General features: G+C 33.9%; 1 protein-coding gene across 2 annotated transcripts in view; it reads right to left on the bottom strand.

Annotated features, from left to right (window-relative positions):
- Positions 1–3,522: 3,522 nt before the first annotated feature.
- Positions 3,523–18,930, bottom strand: part of pdgfrb (platelet-derived growth factor receptor, beta polypeptide) — a 40,982-nt gene continuing 25,574 nt past the window's right edge. For both annotated transcript variants that reach the window (XM_015349963.2, XM_069196109.1), the window contains exons 13-23: positions 18,093–18,197; positions 17,607–17,717; positions 16,870–17,023; positions 16,272–16,438; positions 15,428–15,546; positions 14,931–15,053; positions 13,737–13,848; positions 9,724–9,823; positions 9,383–9,488; positions 9,052–9,287; positions 3,523–7,856 (exon numbers count right to left, since the gene is read on the bottom strand). In XM_015349963.2, coding sequence (XP_015205449.1) covers positions 7,721–7,856; positions 9,052–9,287; positions 9,383–9,488; positions 9,724–9,823; positions 13,737–13,848; positions 14,931–15,053; positions 15,428–15,546; positions 16,272–16,438; positions 16,870–17,023; positions 17,607–17,717; positions 18,093–18,197 — 1,469 coding nt within the window. In that variant the 3' untranslated portion in view covers positions 3,523–7,720. The remainder of the gene's footprint in view (positions 7,857–9,051; positions 9,288–9,382; positions 9,489–9,723; positions 9,824–13,736; positions 13,849–14,930; positions 15,054–15,427; positions 15,547–16,271; positions 16,439–16,869; positions 17,024–17,606; positions 17,718–18,092; positions 18,198–18,930) is intronic.

Genomic DNA, 18,930 nt, shown 5'->3' on the forward strand with positions numbered 1-18,930 from the left:
CAGTTTGTTAAATAATAACAAGAATGTCATAAGAAAGTAAATGTGGCTCACAAATTTGTCTGATGTTCCTAATGTCACCTTTCTTAAAATGTGAGGTCTAAGCCTGATTAAGACATAGACTGGTGTTTATTTACCTAACCTTATGTTTAAAAACTAAAATAAACCTTCAATAATGTTGTGGTTCATGAGTACAACATCCAGATTAGAGTCGCTGGGTCTAAATAAGTAGCACATGAAACTTGTGAAACTTGGCCTTCACACAAACAAAAAAGATTGCTCTTAATTTCTGTGAAATCGAGGATTTTGATCTTTAGAAATGCTCCTGAACACTGACCTATGTGATAATTTAGAATTAGCTACACAACAATGTTTGCAGAATTATCATAGTGAAATGGGTATCCCTTAGGCTCATGACCTACAGCTGTTTTTGTGCCCTTGTGTGAGGTATTTTACCACATTTGGTCCAGTCAACACAGTTGTACAAATGGGAATCAGCATTACTGGGGAGATAATCCTTGTGGTGGACTGGAACCCATTTCTAGTCCATTAAACATAACAGAAACTAAAATGCAGTGCAGTGGCTCTGGTCTGGAGTTAACCATTTTAATGGTGTGAGTATTATTGAGTGGAGACAAAACCAGTTAATGACTTCTCATCCCATCTTTTTGCACATATAATATATAATTTTTTTAAAAAAATGTAGCAGTTATGGACAGCTGTTTTGAATTGGCAGAAAGAAGTCATGAGAAGGTCTGTCTCCTGTAGCATTGTGATTGGACAAAGAGCTCACACCCATCATTAGGCAAAAAATACTCTTATTGCAAAAAGTGCACATTACAGTGAATATTTTACTGAAAGAAAATGGTATTTGGGTATACAAGTTGGATGTCTCTCACAGAAAAACGATGGTTCCACTGAGGCCATAGTGATAACAAATAACAAAAATATTCAGTTAAAACTCCATACATTCATTTCTAATTTTCAAATACGATAGTCACTACTCACTATATGTCCTGGACTGTCTGACCTCTGGTATGGTGGCCTGGGAAGTGGATGAGGGATTATGTTGTGAGGATCTGGGAGCATGGCCCAAATTCACCCCTTAACAAACAACATGTGTGAAACCTGCATCCATGACAGAACTTCAAGGGGAGATGGTTGCACCTTAGTGGTGTCAATGCTGAGTGGTGCAGCTCAGTAATTTTAATGTTACAATGGTAGGGTCCGAGGGGGCAGGGCTATATCTATTTAGGAAGCTCTTTAGCTAGGCCAGGAGAAAGTTAGCTGATACGACCCAAATGTGGTGCAACTCCTGGCTTATAACTCTCAATAGAAGTGTTTGTGTATTGTTTGTGTATTGTGTACTTTCGTTCTATTTTGTTGTTTTTTGCACTATACATAATTGTTTTGTTGGTTTGTAGGGAGCAGTGTCCAAATAAACCACCACTGTTGCACCTGAGTGCTATTACGGCTGAGTCATCATTTGAAAGAACTCACTTAGTCACCTCTTGTAATGAACAGTTCTTTCCGGACCCTATGCGGACGACACAATCCGAAAAAGTGGGGAAACACTAGGAAAACGTCATGCAGGAATACGGGGCTGAAAACAGGGGGGCGTGTCCAAAGTGCGCTGGTGCACGGGGGAGGTGTGGCCGAGGCAAACAATCCAAAAACAATCCATAGATGGAATCCAAAACACAAGAATAAGTCCATTGCCAGGTGATCCATCCAAACAAGGAATTAAAACCATGAACTGGGTCGGAACCGGCGGACAGGGAACGGGAACAGGAAGAGAGATTAAAGCCTTAACGGGACCAGGCGCTTCCAGGTACCGGACTCGCACGGTGTGGAAACCAGATGCAGAGCCAGGCTGAACGTCAGCTCCTGGCTTTTAAGGTGGGCTGGGAAAACGGGTCAGGTGCACAGAATTAAGTCTAAAGTGAAAGGGCTGGAGCACCCTTAAGGAGGAGGGACTATAATCGTGACACCTCTCCTCAAAAAATCTGGGATTGTCCAATTTCTAGCACACCACAGATGATGGCTCTGAAAGAAGATTGTTAAGATCATGCTCTTTTCTGTATGTCTCCTGTTTTATCATGTCATCAGGTGTGAGATTTGATCATTTTATAGTTGTTGCTGTTACATGCCATCTTCCTTTATCAAGCATATACAATAATGCAGTCTAAATATTATTTCTCAGGCAGCACACATACAGTATCCCCACTCATTAATTCAGATGTCCATATTAGTAAAAGCAGGATGCATTATGTTGCCATCACACTGAGACGTCTTCATTTGCATTGTCCACTTGGTTGTAAAAAATAGATCTGTTCAGAGACTTGAGACTTCATCAATGTAAATTCAAAGTGAACAGAAATTACCAATACTATCCTAGCTCCTGTCTCCTTGTAGATTTAATAAAATACTCATATTTTCACCGTCACATAGAGGAAGGTAGAAAATCTCTAATGGTGCTCCATACATTGTAACTAAACTGTTGCTCATTGTGCAAACACATTTAGTTTTCCAGCTTAAAACTCCAGTTACACAAGGCAGACAAGTGTGTTTATTTTTTACTTCTCTTGACCTTTGAGTTTTAGCCCCTCAAGGATAAAACCACAATCTGCATAATCAGGTCCTTTGTCCTACAAGTTTCAGTCGATTAGCTGCCACACATCTCTCTAACACAGAAGCTTGAAGGGAACTACAGCCCAAATACAGTACATAAGAAGACATCCTACCACAAAAGTTGTTTTTATAACACAAAAGTTAAAGGATAGTAACTTATCAGTTGTTTTGCATGCAGAAAAGATTAATATAAATAACAGAAAAATAACTATTTGTCCTGAAATAAGCTTTTTGATCTGTGATATAATATTAATTTGCAGATGCGTTCTGCACTGGAAAGCTAAAATGAGCTGGTGTTCACATGTTCACATTGTCAGAAACTGAAACTGTCAGATGACTAGTTAGACCAAGCACAAGAATCCTTTTTTGCCCCAAAATTGCCAAAAATGCCAAAAAATTAACCTTTGATAGAAAGCGATCTCCAACATCCCTCTCTACTCTTACCAAAAGATAATCACTATACCAGTCTTTTGGTCATGTACAGATTTGTAAGTGGGTTTTTAGAGTCAATTATGGTGTTTGATTTAGTAGTGGTATTAGCATACTGGATTCATAAATAATAGTAATAATATAAAATTTCATCGTTAATGGTTCAGATAATATCACCATGTGCAGACCAAAAAGTTTGGAAATTATATTAAAAAAATTATACGTGTTTATACAGAGCTCTATGTTACCTCAGTATTCTATGAACAAGAGCTTCATCAGACTATTTTATCCAGAGGGTATCTACAATATCTGCTAATTATCATTTTGGGTTATTACTTAGGGACAAGAGTCATGTGCCTTGCTTGTTCTTGTTCCCCTCTGAAAAAGAGAATGTTATATTGTGATAATGTGATGTTTCTTTTTTTGCAGGAGGAAAAGGTTATAATAATCAAACAAACTCATAAATGACGATACAATTTTTATTGTAATGTTTTTCATGAACAGGAATATAAAAAAATGATTGCTTTATATAATTCAAAATATATGACAATACACACTGTAAACATATTTCTATAACTTTGGTACCACAGCCTTGAAGAGTATGGTTAGATATACTGTAGAAAATGTATTGTACACTGTGTGCCAAAAGGTGCCTTTGTTTACTTTGTTTAAATGAATAAATCATTGTGTATTTGAAGTACCTGAAATAAACAAAAATCATATATGTTGATATAGCTATGCAGCTGGCTCTGAAACAGAAGGAAAATAAAGAAAATGGCTCAGGTCAGTTTTTAAATATTGAAATATTTTAAGAGTTGTCTAGCAATGAAAAATCTTAAGCTGGGAAGTTTTACTTCCTACATTTAATGCAGGACACAGAGCTAATGAAAAATGTATATATGCAACAACGATCACTAAAAAAGGAGCAAAACATTTATCACTTTAGGAATTTTGTGTGACAGTAAGAAAATAAGTCACGATGTTTTCTTTTAAAATAGATGTAATAATAACAATAATGATGTGCATATTATAGATACCTCCTTGACTGTCCTTTATACTAAGACCCTTATATTGCCAGTACACAGAAATTTTTAAAATAAATGCGATACATCATATTTGTCAGTGAAGGAAAAAATGGCATCCATTTTATTCCATGTGAAACGGGCATAATACCCTTGCAACTTGAAGTGTTAAGAACATAGTTGCAATGTTAGAATTAAATTGTTTTTCAAATACTTAGCCAATTTATATCATGAAGGACAGCGAAAAGACCATTGCGTGTGAAATTTTTAAATAGGACTTGTCCAGACGTCATGATTAATCTTTTGAGTCAGAAACCACATTTTGCACAATTGAAGGAATTTGTTCTGCTTAGGAACAGGCATGTATTATTCACATATTCCTTCTCAATCTATTTTGGGACACTTCTCCACTGACAAATATATTTACAGTCTTGAACCAATATAAATCATGGATGACATTTGAAATGATACGATAAAACAATTATACACAAACATAGGAACACTATACAGAATTGCTCAAATTGCCCATTTAAAAAGAAATATATTTTTCAGCCATAGTACTGTTACTAAGTAACAGTATTTTCAACTTCGAAAATACCCATCACCTGAATTCAATTTCCTATTGCATTCATAGAAATATTTGCCTAATATATGAACTCTGTTTCCCACTATCACATTCTCTGAGGCCTATTCTCTTATACTAGCTTTTATTACATATAACTATTAATTTTAAACAAAACAACTTTCTCAAAAGAAAATACTTTGATGATTATAATATGACTTTATTTCCATCCATTAAAATTACTAACCAAATTCATTCAGCATCTTTCCCCTTAACAGAAAATTAGAAAATGCCCAAGGACTGATGTGTTGCATATGTCCACCATCTCCCAGCATGCTGTCTTCATGATTTCTACTCTACAGTTACTGTCTCTAAACTGACTTTCTGACCAGTATTTCAGAATTTCAGTATTTGCTCTAAATGTTACATATCTGCTCAGAATGGGCATTTTTTGTCCATGGTCCTTGTGATGGAGCATGTTATCATTTAGAGCAAGGAGCTGTGTCAGCATTCAGGCTGCAAAGGAACAAGCAGAGGGTAATTCCAAAATGAAAATGAGGCATTAAATATAGAGTGTGAACTATGAAGCCTTTCATGAATGCATAAAGAACACAGGCAGGGAATGAGAGGGGAGAGATGGGGGGGGGTTAATGACTGGAGGTACAGTAAATGTACAGCAAGACACAATCCAAGGATAGCAGTCTGTGAATTGAAAGCAAAAATGTAATAAATTGCATTTCTTTCAAGGTGCATTTTCAGCTATGGAAACTGAGACTGCATGGAATTGTTAAATGGTTGCTAGCATCTTGTAAAATATATACATTGAACTGAAAGTAATTCCATACTAGAAAAGCTTATAGTCTTTGATTAGATCTAGAATTCAGACAAATCTTATGCCGGAGCCTGAAAAAGCTTTTATGATGAATTTATACTGAAGTACAATCAATTAAAATCTATTTTTAAGGGCTTCACATGTTAAAGTTTCCCTGAATATTTTCCAAGAATTGATTACAATAAAAATTTCATTTTGTCCTCTTGTAAAACAATCATGGCATTAATACTTGTGATTAGAAATTGATTTCATAGTCATCGTCTTGTGAATGTCACAATGCTCCAATTGACATTAAGAAAAAAAATAAACAAAGTTTTCTTAAAAACTGGGCTCACAACTCCTCATGAAAAAATTAAAACACAGTTTGGTTAACACATTGTATGTAGTAGTGTAAAGTTCAGACTTTTCACTTTGAAAAAACAGTTTTCAAATGTTTTCAGTTGTCAAACTACTAGCTATTTTTTACTGAATTGTAACAGCACTGTACATTTTCATCTCTGTTTAGTTATCATTGCCAGTACCTGATAGTTACCCACCAGTTACTATGTACTGTAGAATTTAATATACAGTATACACAACAATATAAGGGTAACATTTAAGCAAAAACCTGTTACGAATTCCTTCATCTTTAAGTACCTTTATATTTCCCTTTTTAACTGAACTTTTACAAACATTTTTGTAAAACATTCACTTTACAAAACTTAAACATAAAACACCTGGAAAAAATTCTTATATATCCAAACCAGCAGAAATATATTTAAATTTATAATTTACAATGAGGCTAGTTTCTCTTCTAGAAGTGCATTTATTACAGTACAAATCTGTTACAAAAATCACTTTAATCTTTTCTTCTTTGTGCAATATGAGTCTTGGATACAGTCTATAATTGCTAATTGCTTCATGTTGGGGTTGATGTACTTTTATATAGCTTACACATTCTAAAGATTCTAGAAATTGATGGATTGTTCATATAACATGGTAATTAAAAATGATTCCCTTTATACATAAAATAAAAAGTAAATATTTACACATATAAAACTGATACCATACTTTAAAGTGTACACTCTATTTATATTAATACTGGGCAGTGATACAGCTACGCAGCAAGAGTACATTTTCAGTTGCAGTAAATCTTAATTGTACTACAATTTAACAATTTGGGTGTTACTGACATCTTATCAGAATATTTTCAATTAAACCAGGAAATTAAACCACTGTTTAACTTTCAGCAAAACAAAGTGTATGCATGTGAACAGTATGTGAACCTTTTAAAAGCATAGATTGATTGTTGACCCTAATAAATGAAAGGTTGAAATAATGTAAGACTTATAAACTTTGAATTTCAAAGCAAACCTATATTGTTTGTATGAAGCATTGAGTCAGACATAATGTTCTCACTAGACTCCTCATATAGCATTTAATAAAGTGGCATAACATTACCAGTACCTAAAGAAAAATGCTTTTAGAATTTGGATGATATAAATATCTTAGAAATGAATGAAAGTTAACTGTAATCACAGAGAAAATTCTAAAACAAAGACTCGTACCATAATTTTATATAATTATTTGTCCTAGATCCTCTAGAGGATTGTATCAACATCATAATGTTTTCTGAATGATGAAAAAGATAAGATGTTTGTTTTACATTTTTCCTGTGCTATTTGTAACATTTGGTATAATACTATTGAAAATATAATACTATAATACTATTTGGTATATGGATTGCATTTAGTTTTCATGGATTGGGGGTTAAAAGTGATTAGAACTACACAGCCTTACTGCTCAACACCTGAAGCTGTGAGAGATACAACTGGAGGAAAATCATGCTTTAAATATCAAGGATTGTTTTTCTTCATTTTGTTGTTTTATCAGATATTTTATGATTACAAAGATCTCAGTAGAAATTACATAGATTTCAATAAATCCACTGTTTCAGACAATTTCAGATAACGTTGTATACTAAAACTGTATTTTTATATGGAGCTCCAGCTGTGGAGCAGTGATTATTGTCAAGAAATTCGTCAACAATACAATTCTCATACTATATTGCATCTAAACAGTGTCCGTGAAATGATTGCTTAGATGTTACTGATGCCTGCACATATCTGCTAAGCAATTTGTTTTAAAGCATGTTGTTGAAAGCGTTTTGATTTACACCAGCTGTATCCAGACATTGGCTGTAGGTCCATATTCACTCTTAAACCAGAGAGTGAGTATATGCAGGTTGCTGGAGGACCTTTGGGTCGGTTACAGGAAACTTTCCTCTACTTCTGGCTCTGTTTTTTCCTCCTCTGGAGATGAACTGGAGCCCATTTCTTCTGGATCTGTGATGGATGTTTCTAAGGAACCAGAAGCTGGACTGACCTCTTTAAGGTTTTCAGTGCTATCAACAGAAAAAGACATGTACTGTAAGCAATGAAACAAGCATAAGCATAAAGTAAGATTGAGGTCTTCTGGCTACTGAGATTTCACGTGTGTCAAATGATAGGAAAATAATTCCAAATGTATCTAATTGCAAAATCTCCTTCTGCATTAGGTTGCACTGTTTCAGCTATCACACTTGTTTGAACTAAATAATCTGTATGAAAAATATCTTGATCAAGTCACTTCTTGTTAAAAATCTAGCTTGGTTAATTTAGCTTTATCATTCCTTCCATTGTAAATGTCTCATTGTTTTTACCCAGAAAATGTAGAGAATGTTCTCGAAATAATGTTATGAGAAGTGTCGTAATTATGGACATTCTGCTCCCAAATATATATTCTTTATTTGTAAATTGCCTAAATTGTTTTTTTCCACAATTTGCAATGAGACCTGCCCTACCAATGAATGTTCAGAATTCACACTTCTGCACCTCCTGTAACTGCTTCACAATAAATGTCTGACTTAAGTCATACAATAAAATGAAAATGTTTATTTAAAGTCCACATTCTAACTATTTAAGGGCAGAATGTATAATTATAAAATGAATACAAGCCATGTCTTTAACTTTTCAACATTTTTTTAATTTAATTTAAATGTAATTTCATTAAAAGTAAATATCAGGAACTAAAATAACAACTGGTCTCGGTCAACCAGTTAGCTGAAAGTGTTAAATACAATAAATTAGATTAAATATGATATAATTTAATAGACATAATAATATATAAACACACTGTAATTAAATATGTTTTTAAATAAGGCTTGGTTTTAACATTTCATTTGGTTTTGCAATAGCGGGCAATACGTGATTTCCCTTTTAGTCATATTTTTGGAAGATTAAAGGCCTGTTTCCTGTAGTTGTCTCATCATCCCCAATTTATGTTCATTGATGTAATAGTGACATATGTATTAGCACACGCTTTACTGTACAAAAGAAACATATTAATGAATATGGCAAAACTGTTTCCATTGTGCAAACATTCTGCCATACGCTGCTCTATTTTTGCCATATACTGTATTTACAGTGTTTAGCATGTCATAACACAATTTTGCTAGTTGTGTTTTATATTTAAGAGATCAAAAATTGCACACTGCAAAAAGCAGTACATTTTCTTTCTTTAATTTCAGTTGCAATGAATGCTGGAAGGCAACATGTTACCTTGGGGGATTTTCTGCCTCTGTGTCATTGCTTTCTTCACATGCCTCTTCTGGTTTGGGGTCCGGGATGGGGATGATGTACTCATTGTCAGAGGCCAGGGCTTCCTCGCCTTCAGCGTCTTGCCTTGTCCCCGGCGAGGTGATAGGCGACACCTGGCTGCCTGGCATTCTCGGCTTTGTGTGCGCAACAGCAGGGTGATCACTCTTGAAGAAGCTCTCATTCACCTGGTTATACCTCTGCGGGGATATAAAATAATAAGTTGGACAATGACTGCATGGAAAAGCAAAAGAACGACTGTGAAAAAAGTAGTAAGCAAAAGTCGTCTAACTACCTTCTTGTAGCTGTCGCTCAGCATGTTCCCCATGGCGTGAACCAAATACGAGAACTCTGGTCTTTTTTCATATTTTTCCTCCCAGCATTTTTTCATAATTTCGTAACTGGAAGAAATAATAAACCAAAAAGACCCCATCAGACCCCTTCCCTTATAGTAATAAAAATGAGCAAAGCACAAGGCACAAATGAGAGAACAAATCGAACTAGAACTTGAGCTTTATTGCCACTTGTAACCGGTACTGGTACAATGGAATTCTTACTTACAGAAAGTCTCTCGATTGTAAAACAAGTGTAAAAAAAACATACCAAATCAACCACTGACATAACTGAAAGACTCACACTTCTTCAGATGCATGAGTAGGTCTGGACATTCTGTAGCCTCGTTTGAGGGCGCTGTAAAAGAGCTCACTCATGGGGAGGTCAGGATATGGGGTTCCCCCTAGAGTCAGACAGCAAAAACATCCAATAAGGTACAACAGACAAGGCAAATGATCTTTGAAAATCTTTCCTTGTCTGAATGGGAAAAGCATACATTGTTAGATACCTTTTTGAATTCTAAGTAATGGATTTAACTAATTTAAAAAGCAGCATTTAATATGAGTAAGTCATGTCAAGTGAAAATAATGTATTTTGATACTGAATGCAATCTAGTGTTTTAAAACTTTTATTTTGTCATGCAAAAAAAAAAATTAAAGTTATTCTGGGGCAGGTATTACAACTTAAAAGCAAGAGATAAGCATGTTTTCCCACAAAATACAAATACATAAATTTGTATAAGGATCAGTTTTTTTGCAGGTGAGTGGAAATCTGGCAGACTATGACTCCACATGTTGCTGTGCATTCAAATAAAAAATAGTTATTTGTAGAGGCAGAGATAAAGACAAAATGTCTCCTCCAAAAAGGGGAAAGAAAACAGAAAGAAACTGGAACCATGAAACTCAGACTGGCTGACATTTCAAATGCTAAGAAATCAAAAAAGGAAGAAAAATTTGGAAAGTTTTCACATTGTGACTAAGTACAAAATATATTGTATTTTTTAGTGAAATATATATAAAAAATCATCAAGTCTTTCTTTCCTGAACCATTTATTTTCCTTACAATATATCACACTTCCATTTAGTTTGTAAATCTCAGGTCTACAACTTTCAGGAAAGTCACCCTTCTACACTGGAAAAATCAGACGTGTGTTGAACTGGTAAGTGACTAAACTGTACAAAAATAGTATATTTCCAATTTAACCTATCAATACACGTTTATGACAATAATGATCGAGACATGGTAATGGAAGCATTTTTTCATTTTATGATGCCTTTCAGATCAAGATCGGTCTCCAAGTTACTTTTTGCTTCTTATTAACCAGAAATCAAATTAAAGTAATATATGACTGCTCAATGATTTTATGGAGCAGACAAAAACATTCAAGAGTGTAGGAAAAGACAAATAATAATGTGTGATTCATACCGATAAAGGGAAGTCTGGAAAGATGAGACAGAATGCACAACCTTACATAAATATTAAGAGACATGAAGTAAAAATATAGTCGCACTTTTCCACTTCTCTACACAGGTTTAATGAGGATCGGTAATCATTGTTTATCATGACAGAAAAAAATAAAACTCTGTGAATATTATAAGGGTTGAGTTATCATTTTTCTTCAGGACAAACTTCACACTCCATTGTAATGCAAGTAGATAGGCAATTGAAAATCAGACACTTGAAGTCCAAATTATTATTAAGTTCACATATACTGTAAGCAAGAGTTAATTCAGACTGGGAAGTGTCTCATGTGAGTCTAAAATAACGGCTTTAATGACAAGATAAAGAATTTAATTTGTTCTATTAAGAGATCAAGATATAATTTATAGATCCAACATAAGCAAAAATAAAAAATAAGAATATCTTACAGCTATATGCTTCCTTCTGTGATATAGCCACACCACAATTCTCACAGGACAATCAAAGCATAGGACTCTTTTCCAAAAGCATGAAAATTCTACGTGGTAATTTGAAATCTTAAACTAATAAATCAATTATCATTGGGTGGTCTAATTAGATTCACATCTTTAAGACTGTATAAAATAGGACAATTTTCTTCTTCTGGAAGAAATTAAATCTTCTAGTTGCAATTTATGATCTGACTAACTAAAATACAATCACTTTTTTTTCTTTAAATCCAAAGTTTGTTGTACCTATTTATAAGACAAAATATTTTAAGGATTTTTACAAAAGTAAAACTATCAAAACTAAATAAAGAATAGTAGGAAGCAAGAGAATCTATTAATATAGTATGTAGAACGTAAACGTAAGAGATTTTTTATTTATTTCAGATTTCATGACTTATATATAGGCATAAAATAGCAGTATTGTAAATGTTCCAGTATTTAACTCACAGATAAATTTGTAATACTTAGAGAAAAAAAAAATCACATGAGAATACATAACATCAAGGCAAACATTTCCATAACCATTAGTTGCATAAATCTATATAGCCACACAAGGAATATCTTATGGAAGCCCGTTTCTGCCAGGGAGTAAAAAAACGCAACATTGTATCTCAGAATTACATTTCTATCTCGCAATTGCACTTAAAATCTCAGAATTCCAACCTTATTTCTCACAATTGCGACTTAACATCTGGCAATTGCGACTTAAAATCTCAGAATTACGACATCATTTCTCGTATATACAACTTTATATTGCTAATTGCAACTTCACATCTCACAATTTTGATGTCACTTCTGGCGCCAGCAAGAATGTAGCCAGGCCAGGTTGTTCATCTGGCAAAAGAAGCCCACCGTGCTGTTACAGTATGCCTGCCTTCTTGTGACTTCTTTTGGAATGCTATCTTTAGGAATATAAATTGGAAATTAGTTTGGACAATAGCTGTTAAATTGACACTTTCTAGATTTAAACACAAATAAGATGACTTTTGTCATAATTTTTTTGTGAATGTTGTAATAATGAGAAGAAATCTTTGTTACATTTGTTTGTCAATTGCATATATACAAAACTCTTTTGGATAGATTTGCAAAATGTTATTGTTAAACATTTAAAGGTAAATGTTAAATTTAAAGATTTTGATATTGTATTATCGTTAGAACTGTTTTGGATAAAGGATATGTTCTTATTATTAATCTGATAATTATTTTCATGAAATACTTCATCCACAAAAGTAAATGGTATAATACTGCTCCCTCTTTTAATGCATTTAAAGTACAATTCCTTTTTTACTTAAATTTGATTAGAAATTTAAAGAATCAAAAGTCAAGACATACAATGGAAATATGAAAAAAGTATAATTTTCAGCTTTTAGAATTGTGAATTCCTCTGGATGTGAAGTGTCTATTTAAAAATAAGCCCACCATCCACTATTCCATCGGGGTACTATGGAAACCTCCCTGGCGGAAATGGGATTCCATAAAAATTAGTATGATTCATTTGATTTTTATCAGGGCACTTAACAAGGCAAGTCTTCAGGCCTATAGATCCTGTACGGTTTCTGAAAATGGTGTAACGGAATGGCGGACATACAGGTTGTATGATCTGGTTGCAGTGTGGTGACGGCACCGCCCTCCCCTGCGCATAACAGGGATGCTGGCCGCCGGGGCTAAAGAAGGTTTTCTTTAGCTCAGCTGGCAAGACCTGGGTTCGAGCACATGCAGTGAGGGACATACTAGGGTGGGAACGACGAGGGCACAAGCTCTCAAACCCAAATCCATTACAACAACAAAATGCCAAGAAATGTTGGCTATTTTAAAGTCGCAAATGCGAGATAAAAAGTCATAATTCTGATATAAAAAAGATGCAATTGCGAGCTATGCAGTCGTAATTCTAAGATGTTAAGTCACATTTGCGAGATATAAACTCGTAATTATGAGAAATAAAGTCGGAATTCTGAGATTTTAAGTCACAATTAATCTCGTGATTCTGAGATACAATGTCGCAATTGCGAAATACCATTGCACGTTGTTTTTTTACTCCCTGGCGGAAACGGGCTTCCATAATATCTCCAATAAAACCGAAACATTTCAGGTATTTAGTTCTTTCCTATAGTTTATGGGGGGGCAATTCTGTCCATTACAAATGTGCGGCAGTCTGGTTAAGTCATGATGTCTACAATGTAAAATCCAAGCAATTCCAGCTTTCAAGATTCAATGGGAACAGTATCTCAAAACCATGCAGTCTGAAACTGGTAAAACCTAATAAAAAATAAAATAAAGGGGTTTTCAGTAACTAAGAGAACAGTAAAACTGTCATTTTAATGTAAAAAAAATGTTTTGTAACATCACAGTCTGATATTTTAAATGGAAAATATATTTGTATGTGTAGGCAATATTCATGCGAGTACTTGCCCAGAGTGAAGATTTCCCACAGTAATATTCCATAAGACCAGACGTCGCTCAGTGTGGTGTAGAGATTGTGAAAAATGCTTTCTGGTGCCATCCATTTTAAAGGCAGGAAAGTCTAGGGTTTAAAAATGGAGTTACACTTATGAAAGTGTTCTGATTTACCTTTCACATTCATTTCTGTTGTTGCAACTCTGGAATAAGAAGTGCCAAACAGTGGTCAGATCATGAAACTGTTAATGTTGTGGGTGGTATCACTGAGATTTGACTTTTTCACTTTAAAAATGTGCACATATCATTTGTAATTCAAATAAAATAGGACATTATTTGAATGCTTTGCAAAGTCCTATACATGAATCACAAAATATTACCAATCATCCTAATATAGCAAGAATGTTTTCATGTAAAAAATATATATTTTAATTATCATACAAGTTCTGTATCATTTTGTTTTACAGAAAAGTAATAGAAGAATTTAGTTCTGTTTATTCTGTTAAGTGTTTTTTTTTGTCTATGTTTACTTCGACCGCAGACATTGTGGTCATGTTGGACCAGGGTTTGGATGGTTTTCTTTAGTACAAATTATGGCTTTCCAAAAACCTCAGAGTCAATACAAACTGTGTTTAAATACTCTTATTAGCCAAACAGAATCTGACATGATGTGATTCAAACTCACATGGACGGAGTACAATAATGGCCAAATGCCAGCCCATCAGCCACATCTGTACACTTCAATTACAAGTGCTTTCTTTGTTTTGTTTTTATATTGGAACATATACTTAAATGGTTTCTCAAGTACAGTACGTCACATCTGAACTTATCACCAAATGGATGATTTATTGTCTGCTGTATTTGTTTTGTAGATATTTATTCATATCAAGTAATGGGTTTATTCCATGCTGGAAAGAGAAGAAAGAAAACAATGTTTTGGCCATGGAGCCTTCTTCAGGTGTGTGAAGTATATAAATAAAGTATGGTATATATATTATATATATATTAAAAAGTGTGATTTTTTAATATCATACTTTTCTGTATAATTGTACATGTCTGTTTATGAATGTTACATTCTGATTGCTTAAAATGTTTGTTGGAACTGAACTTTTCCTTCCATTTGTTTCTAATTCAGTAGGAACTCTTAGACATGCAATAGCTACAGACAATTATTACTAAGTGCTGGTGATCTGTTCAACATGCACTCACGCTGCCTTTAGAGATGTAGTTGGAGTCGTGCATAATGTCTCGTGCCAATCCAAAATCACAGATTTTCACCAGTTTCCCCTCACAAATCAAGACGTTCCTTGCTGCCAAGTCGCGATGAACACACTGTTTTTTGTTAATAGTAGATAAAAAAGAAGATCACGTCAGTCGATTCAGTTTAAAACTGGATGCAATTAAAAATAATTAGTACAATCTATCTTTTTGACCTAGCCTTGGGTAGCTGTGAAAAAAAATAACTACAATAATTTTAGTGCATTATTATATATTGAATTAATCTCAATCTAAAAGATAGAATTATTAGTTTATTCCTTGTATGCAGGTATTTATTTATTCAAATTTAATTTTAAAAAGCTTCAAGGAAAATTTGTGACGATTTAGAGAAAACCAGCAGTCTGGAAAATGACTGACCAAATGATGAGAAAAATAAATAAAGAAAACTGTCAGGTTCAGTGGTTTCAGTGCTTTGTGTTCACACCTACATTCTTAGATGCAAGGAAGTCCATTCCTTTAGCCACCTGATAACTGAACCCCACAAGGTCTGTATAGCTCAGAATAGGTGACTCATTGATCACTGGGGCACTGTCAATCCTCTCTTGACCTTGAGTAGCACACAAAAAGCATAATCAATCAAGGCAGCTGTATTGCACAAATGTTGTGTTTAGGTCATACAACCCCTCTCTGCAATCTGTCCTCTTGCATGATGGACACCCGAGAACACATACAAAAAGGCTTTCATTTTTTACATAGATTTTAAATATTACACAGCATTTGAGCATCAATGTACAGTGAAAGTTTAGATGTGTATTTAAGTGTTTTAAAATGCTTTTCCTAAGCTGCTCCTCTTTCATCTGTGTTCAATATCCAAGCCATTGTAACATAGTTGGAAATAACAGCACAGTTACACAAATTCTCTCAATACAAGCAAATATATTTTTACTTTTTCTACAAAAACACAACATTTTTTCTTTATTACAAAGGGTGGTGAGTTTATGTCTAACAAAAATAATGCTTTAGAGCATGTTGAATACAGTACCTTTAAGTTATTGACTGCATAATGGTTATTCAATTTGTTCAGAACATCTCAAATGTTTTATTATTAAAACAATTTACCAGCTGAATCCAGAATACTACGTTTAATTTCAGAATCATCTTTGCACCAAATTCTACATTAGGGAATGGCAGAATTCCAATGAACTCTGTAAATCCCAATATCTTTACATAAGTCTAGATGTATAATGTTCTTTTATTATTTTTGTTTTAAAAGAAAAAAAAAACAACTATGTTCTAAACAGAACAACAAACACTTATGTCTATAGGATGTACCTTGTGTCTGGTAATTGTCTTGCTGGTAAGGTGTTTCATACACAGATGGTTCAATATCTGCATATTTGATGTTGTCTGTCAGTTCCTGCATAGGCACATACTCTGTAGAGTCATCCTTGCTCATGTCCATATATCCTCCATCACTCTCACTGGTTAATGTTACGTAGCTGAAAAGGCAGGTAAAGGTGTTAATTATCTTTTCTGTAGTCTCTTCCTGTAGGCTATTTTGATAGCATTAGCATTTAAAAACATTTAATTTTCCATTCAGTTAGGTTACCCTGCCATCCTGTTGTGTCCAACCGGTTACCCTGTTGGACACAACAGAGTGACATTTTTATTCTCTGGAATACCTGCGTGTGCAGGGTGTGTAATAAGTGACAAAAGTGTTGCGTTAGTGACAGCAGCTCCACAAAATCCCATTGCAATCCTGGAGAATCTAATCATGCTTATTAGACTGTGTATTGTTATCTAAGCTTCTTTCTGGAATGTGTCCAAAACTTTGCACTGCTATAAAAGGGTAACAACAAAATAAAAACAAAATTCAGCTTTTATAGGTAAAGGCAAATGGTTCTTAAATTGAAAATGACTGCATCCCTACCTTTTTCCTTGACTCTCGATTGTGCTATTTCTACACATCTCAGCATCTCTCCTAGTTTTATCTGCATAGTACTGCAGGAAGGTGTGTTTATTTCTGTGGAGGTAGTCTACGAGGTCTCCATAGCGGCAATACTCTGTAATTAGATAGATAGGACCTGGAAGGAGAATAAAATCTGTTACTATTGTATCCAGAGGCCATACAGTTTTTGTGAATCACAGTAAAACACCTCATGTGAATCATTGTGGAATATTCAGCTTCATTTTCTGCACATTAAACGTGCCTTAGTTAAAAAAAATGTAATCATGTTCATCGTAAGGCTTGACAAGAAAGTGTTTTGCAGGGCAGATTTTTGTCCTAACCTTGATTCTTCTGAAAGAAAGTCTAGGAATTGAAACATACAATTTTAGCAAAAGTCTTTATACCAAGCAGAACACAGTTTTTTAAAAATGTTTTGAAAGATTAGTTATTGTAAATGCATATCAGTTGTAGTATTAAAAGCCAACAGACGTCTACATTATTGTCTGTAATGCTGGATTACTGTCAAGTACACCAGGAGAAAAGGGCAGGACAAGAACATCTGCAATTTCTGTATTTAGGGAGATTTTTGTAGATTTAATTATAGATTTTGTTTTTACTGAAAATACAATATATTCTTTGCCATCAGATGTAATAACAGTAGTAGCACATAAGTATTGTTTTTGGTTTTGTAAGTATTTTGTTTAAAGGAGGACTCATACCTCTTTTTGTGCAGGCTCCTAGCAGATTCACAATATTGAGATGAGGACCTAAATGACTCATTATTTTCAGCTCCGACATCAACGCCTGAGTCTCACTTCTCCTTGCTGTTGCTGTAGAGTTAAAAATGAAAATAATTGTAGCATATACAGGTTTACAAAGTGCCATACATACTACTTAAAAACAAGTTAAAAAATCTACTGTTGATTTGATTAAGTACATATCAAAGTCAACATATTTATTTATATTTCAGAGAGCTAATGTGTGTCTTTTTAAAGAAGAAAAAGAGTTTTAGAATTTTAGATTTACAGCTTTTGCTTCACTTTGTATTTCGTACATATAGAGCTCCATAAGAGCTCTATACTGTAGCTCAGAGTCAGATGATTCTTTTTAATAATATTTGGGCTAATAAAATGTACTTTGTGTTTAGCTTAATTAAAACAAGAACATATATACAGACAGGAAACATGTACTCATCAGTCACGTACATTTCAGCATTTTTACTGCCACTTTAGTGGTGGATTGGGAATGACCAAGGCCATAGGCTGTTCCTTCTACAACCCTGCCAAATGCTCCAGAACCCAATGTACGCCCTGAAACATAGAAGGTTTGCACTCAACAGGAGAAAATCTACTCAGGAGAGAAATTTTAACGGAAAAATACTTCAACAAAGAAGAAAAGATGTATACATTTCAATTTGTTATGTATGTAGACATTAAAAGCCTTTAAAACAGTTCACAAACTTTTTTCACGTGCAACTCAAACTGCTCAGTTTCAATGTTGGGGGATGAAAGAACTTTCTAGAATTCTCTCATTTATTTCTATTTACATAAAAGTAAAGTCCCTCCACAACACACTAGTAGGTCATTATGGAAACTATTATGAATAAAACAGAAATCATAACAAGTGTTATTATAGTTCAAAAACACTTTTCTTTTACAATACATTTGTCAAAATTAAAAAAAAAATGATTGTAAATAATTGTTCTACAGGTTCTATGGGTACTACTGAGCCTATGTTATTATTTTGGAAAATATTAGTATCACAGAAATTGAATACTAACGGTTTATTAGATTATGTTTATCTCTAATACTGTGGTATTCTCTGTGCATTTCATATAATATAGTTTTAGTGGTTAAACAAGGAAAATTAATTTGTCAAAAGGATGCTTGAATGTCCATAGAATTCTGGGGCACAAAACCCTTATGTTTCCTTCTATTCACTCATAAAATGTATACATTTTAAAATTTTGGAAAAGTCCGTTATTGACACAAGCGATTTTTTATTTTTTAAGATTTCCCTAAGATTATATTTTAACATGTATAA

Source organism: Lepisosteus oculatus, chromosome 11 (assembly GCF_040954835.1).
Source record: "Lepisosteus oculatus isolate fLepOcu1 chromosome 11, fLepOcu1.hap2, whole genome shotgun sequence".
In the NCBI taxonomy this organism is placed as follows: Eukaryota; Metazoa; Chordata; class Actinopteri; order Semionotiformes; family Lepisosteidae; genus Lepisosteus; species Lepisosteus oculatus.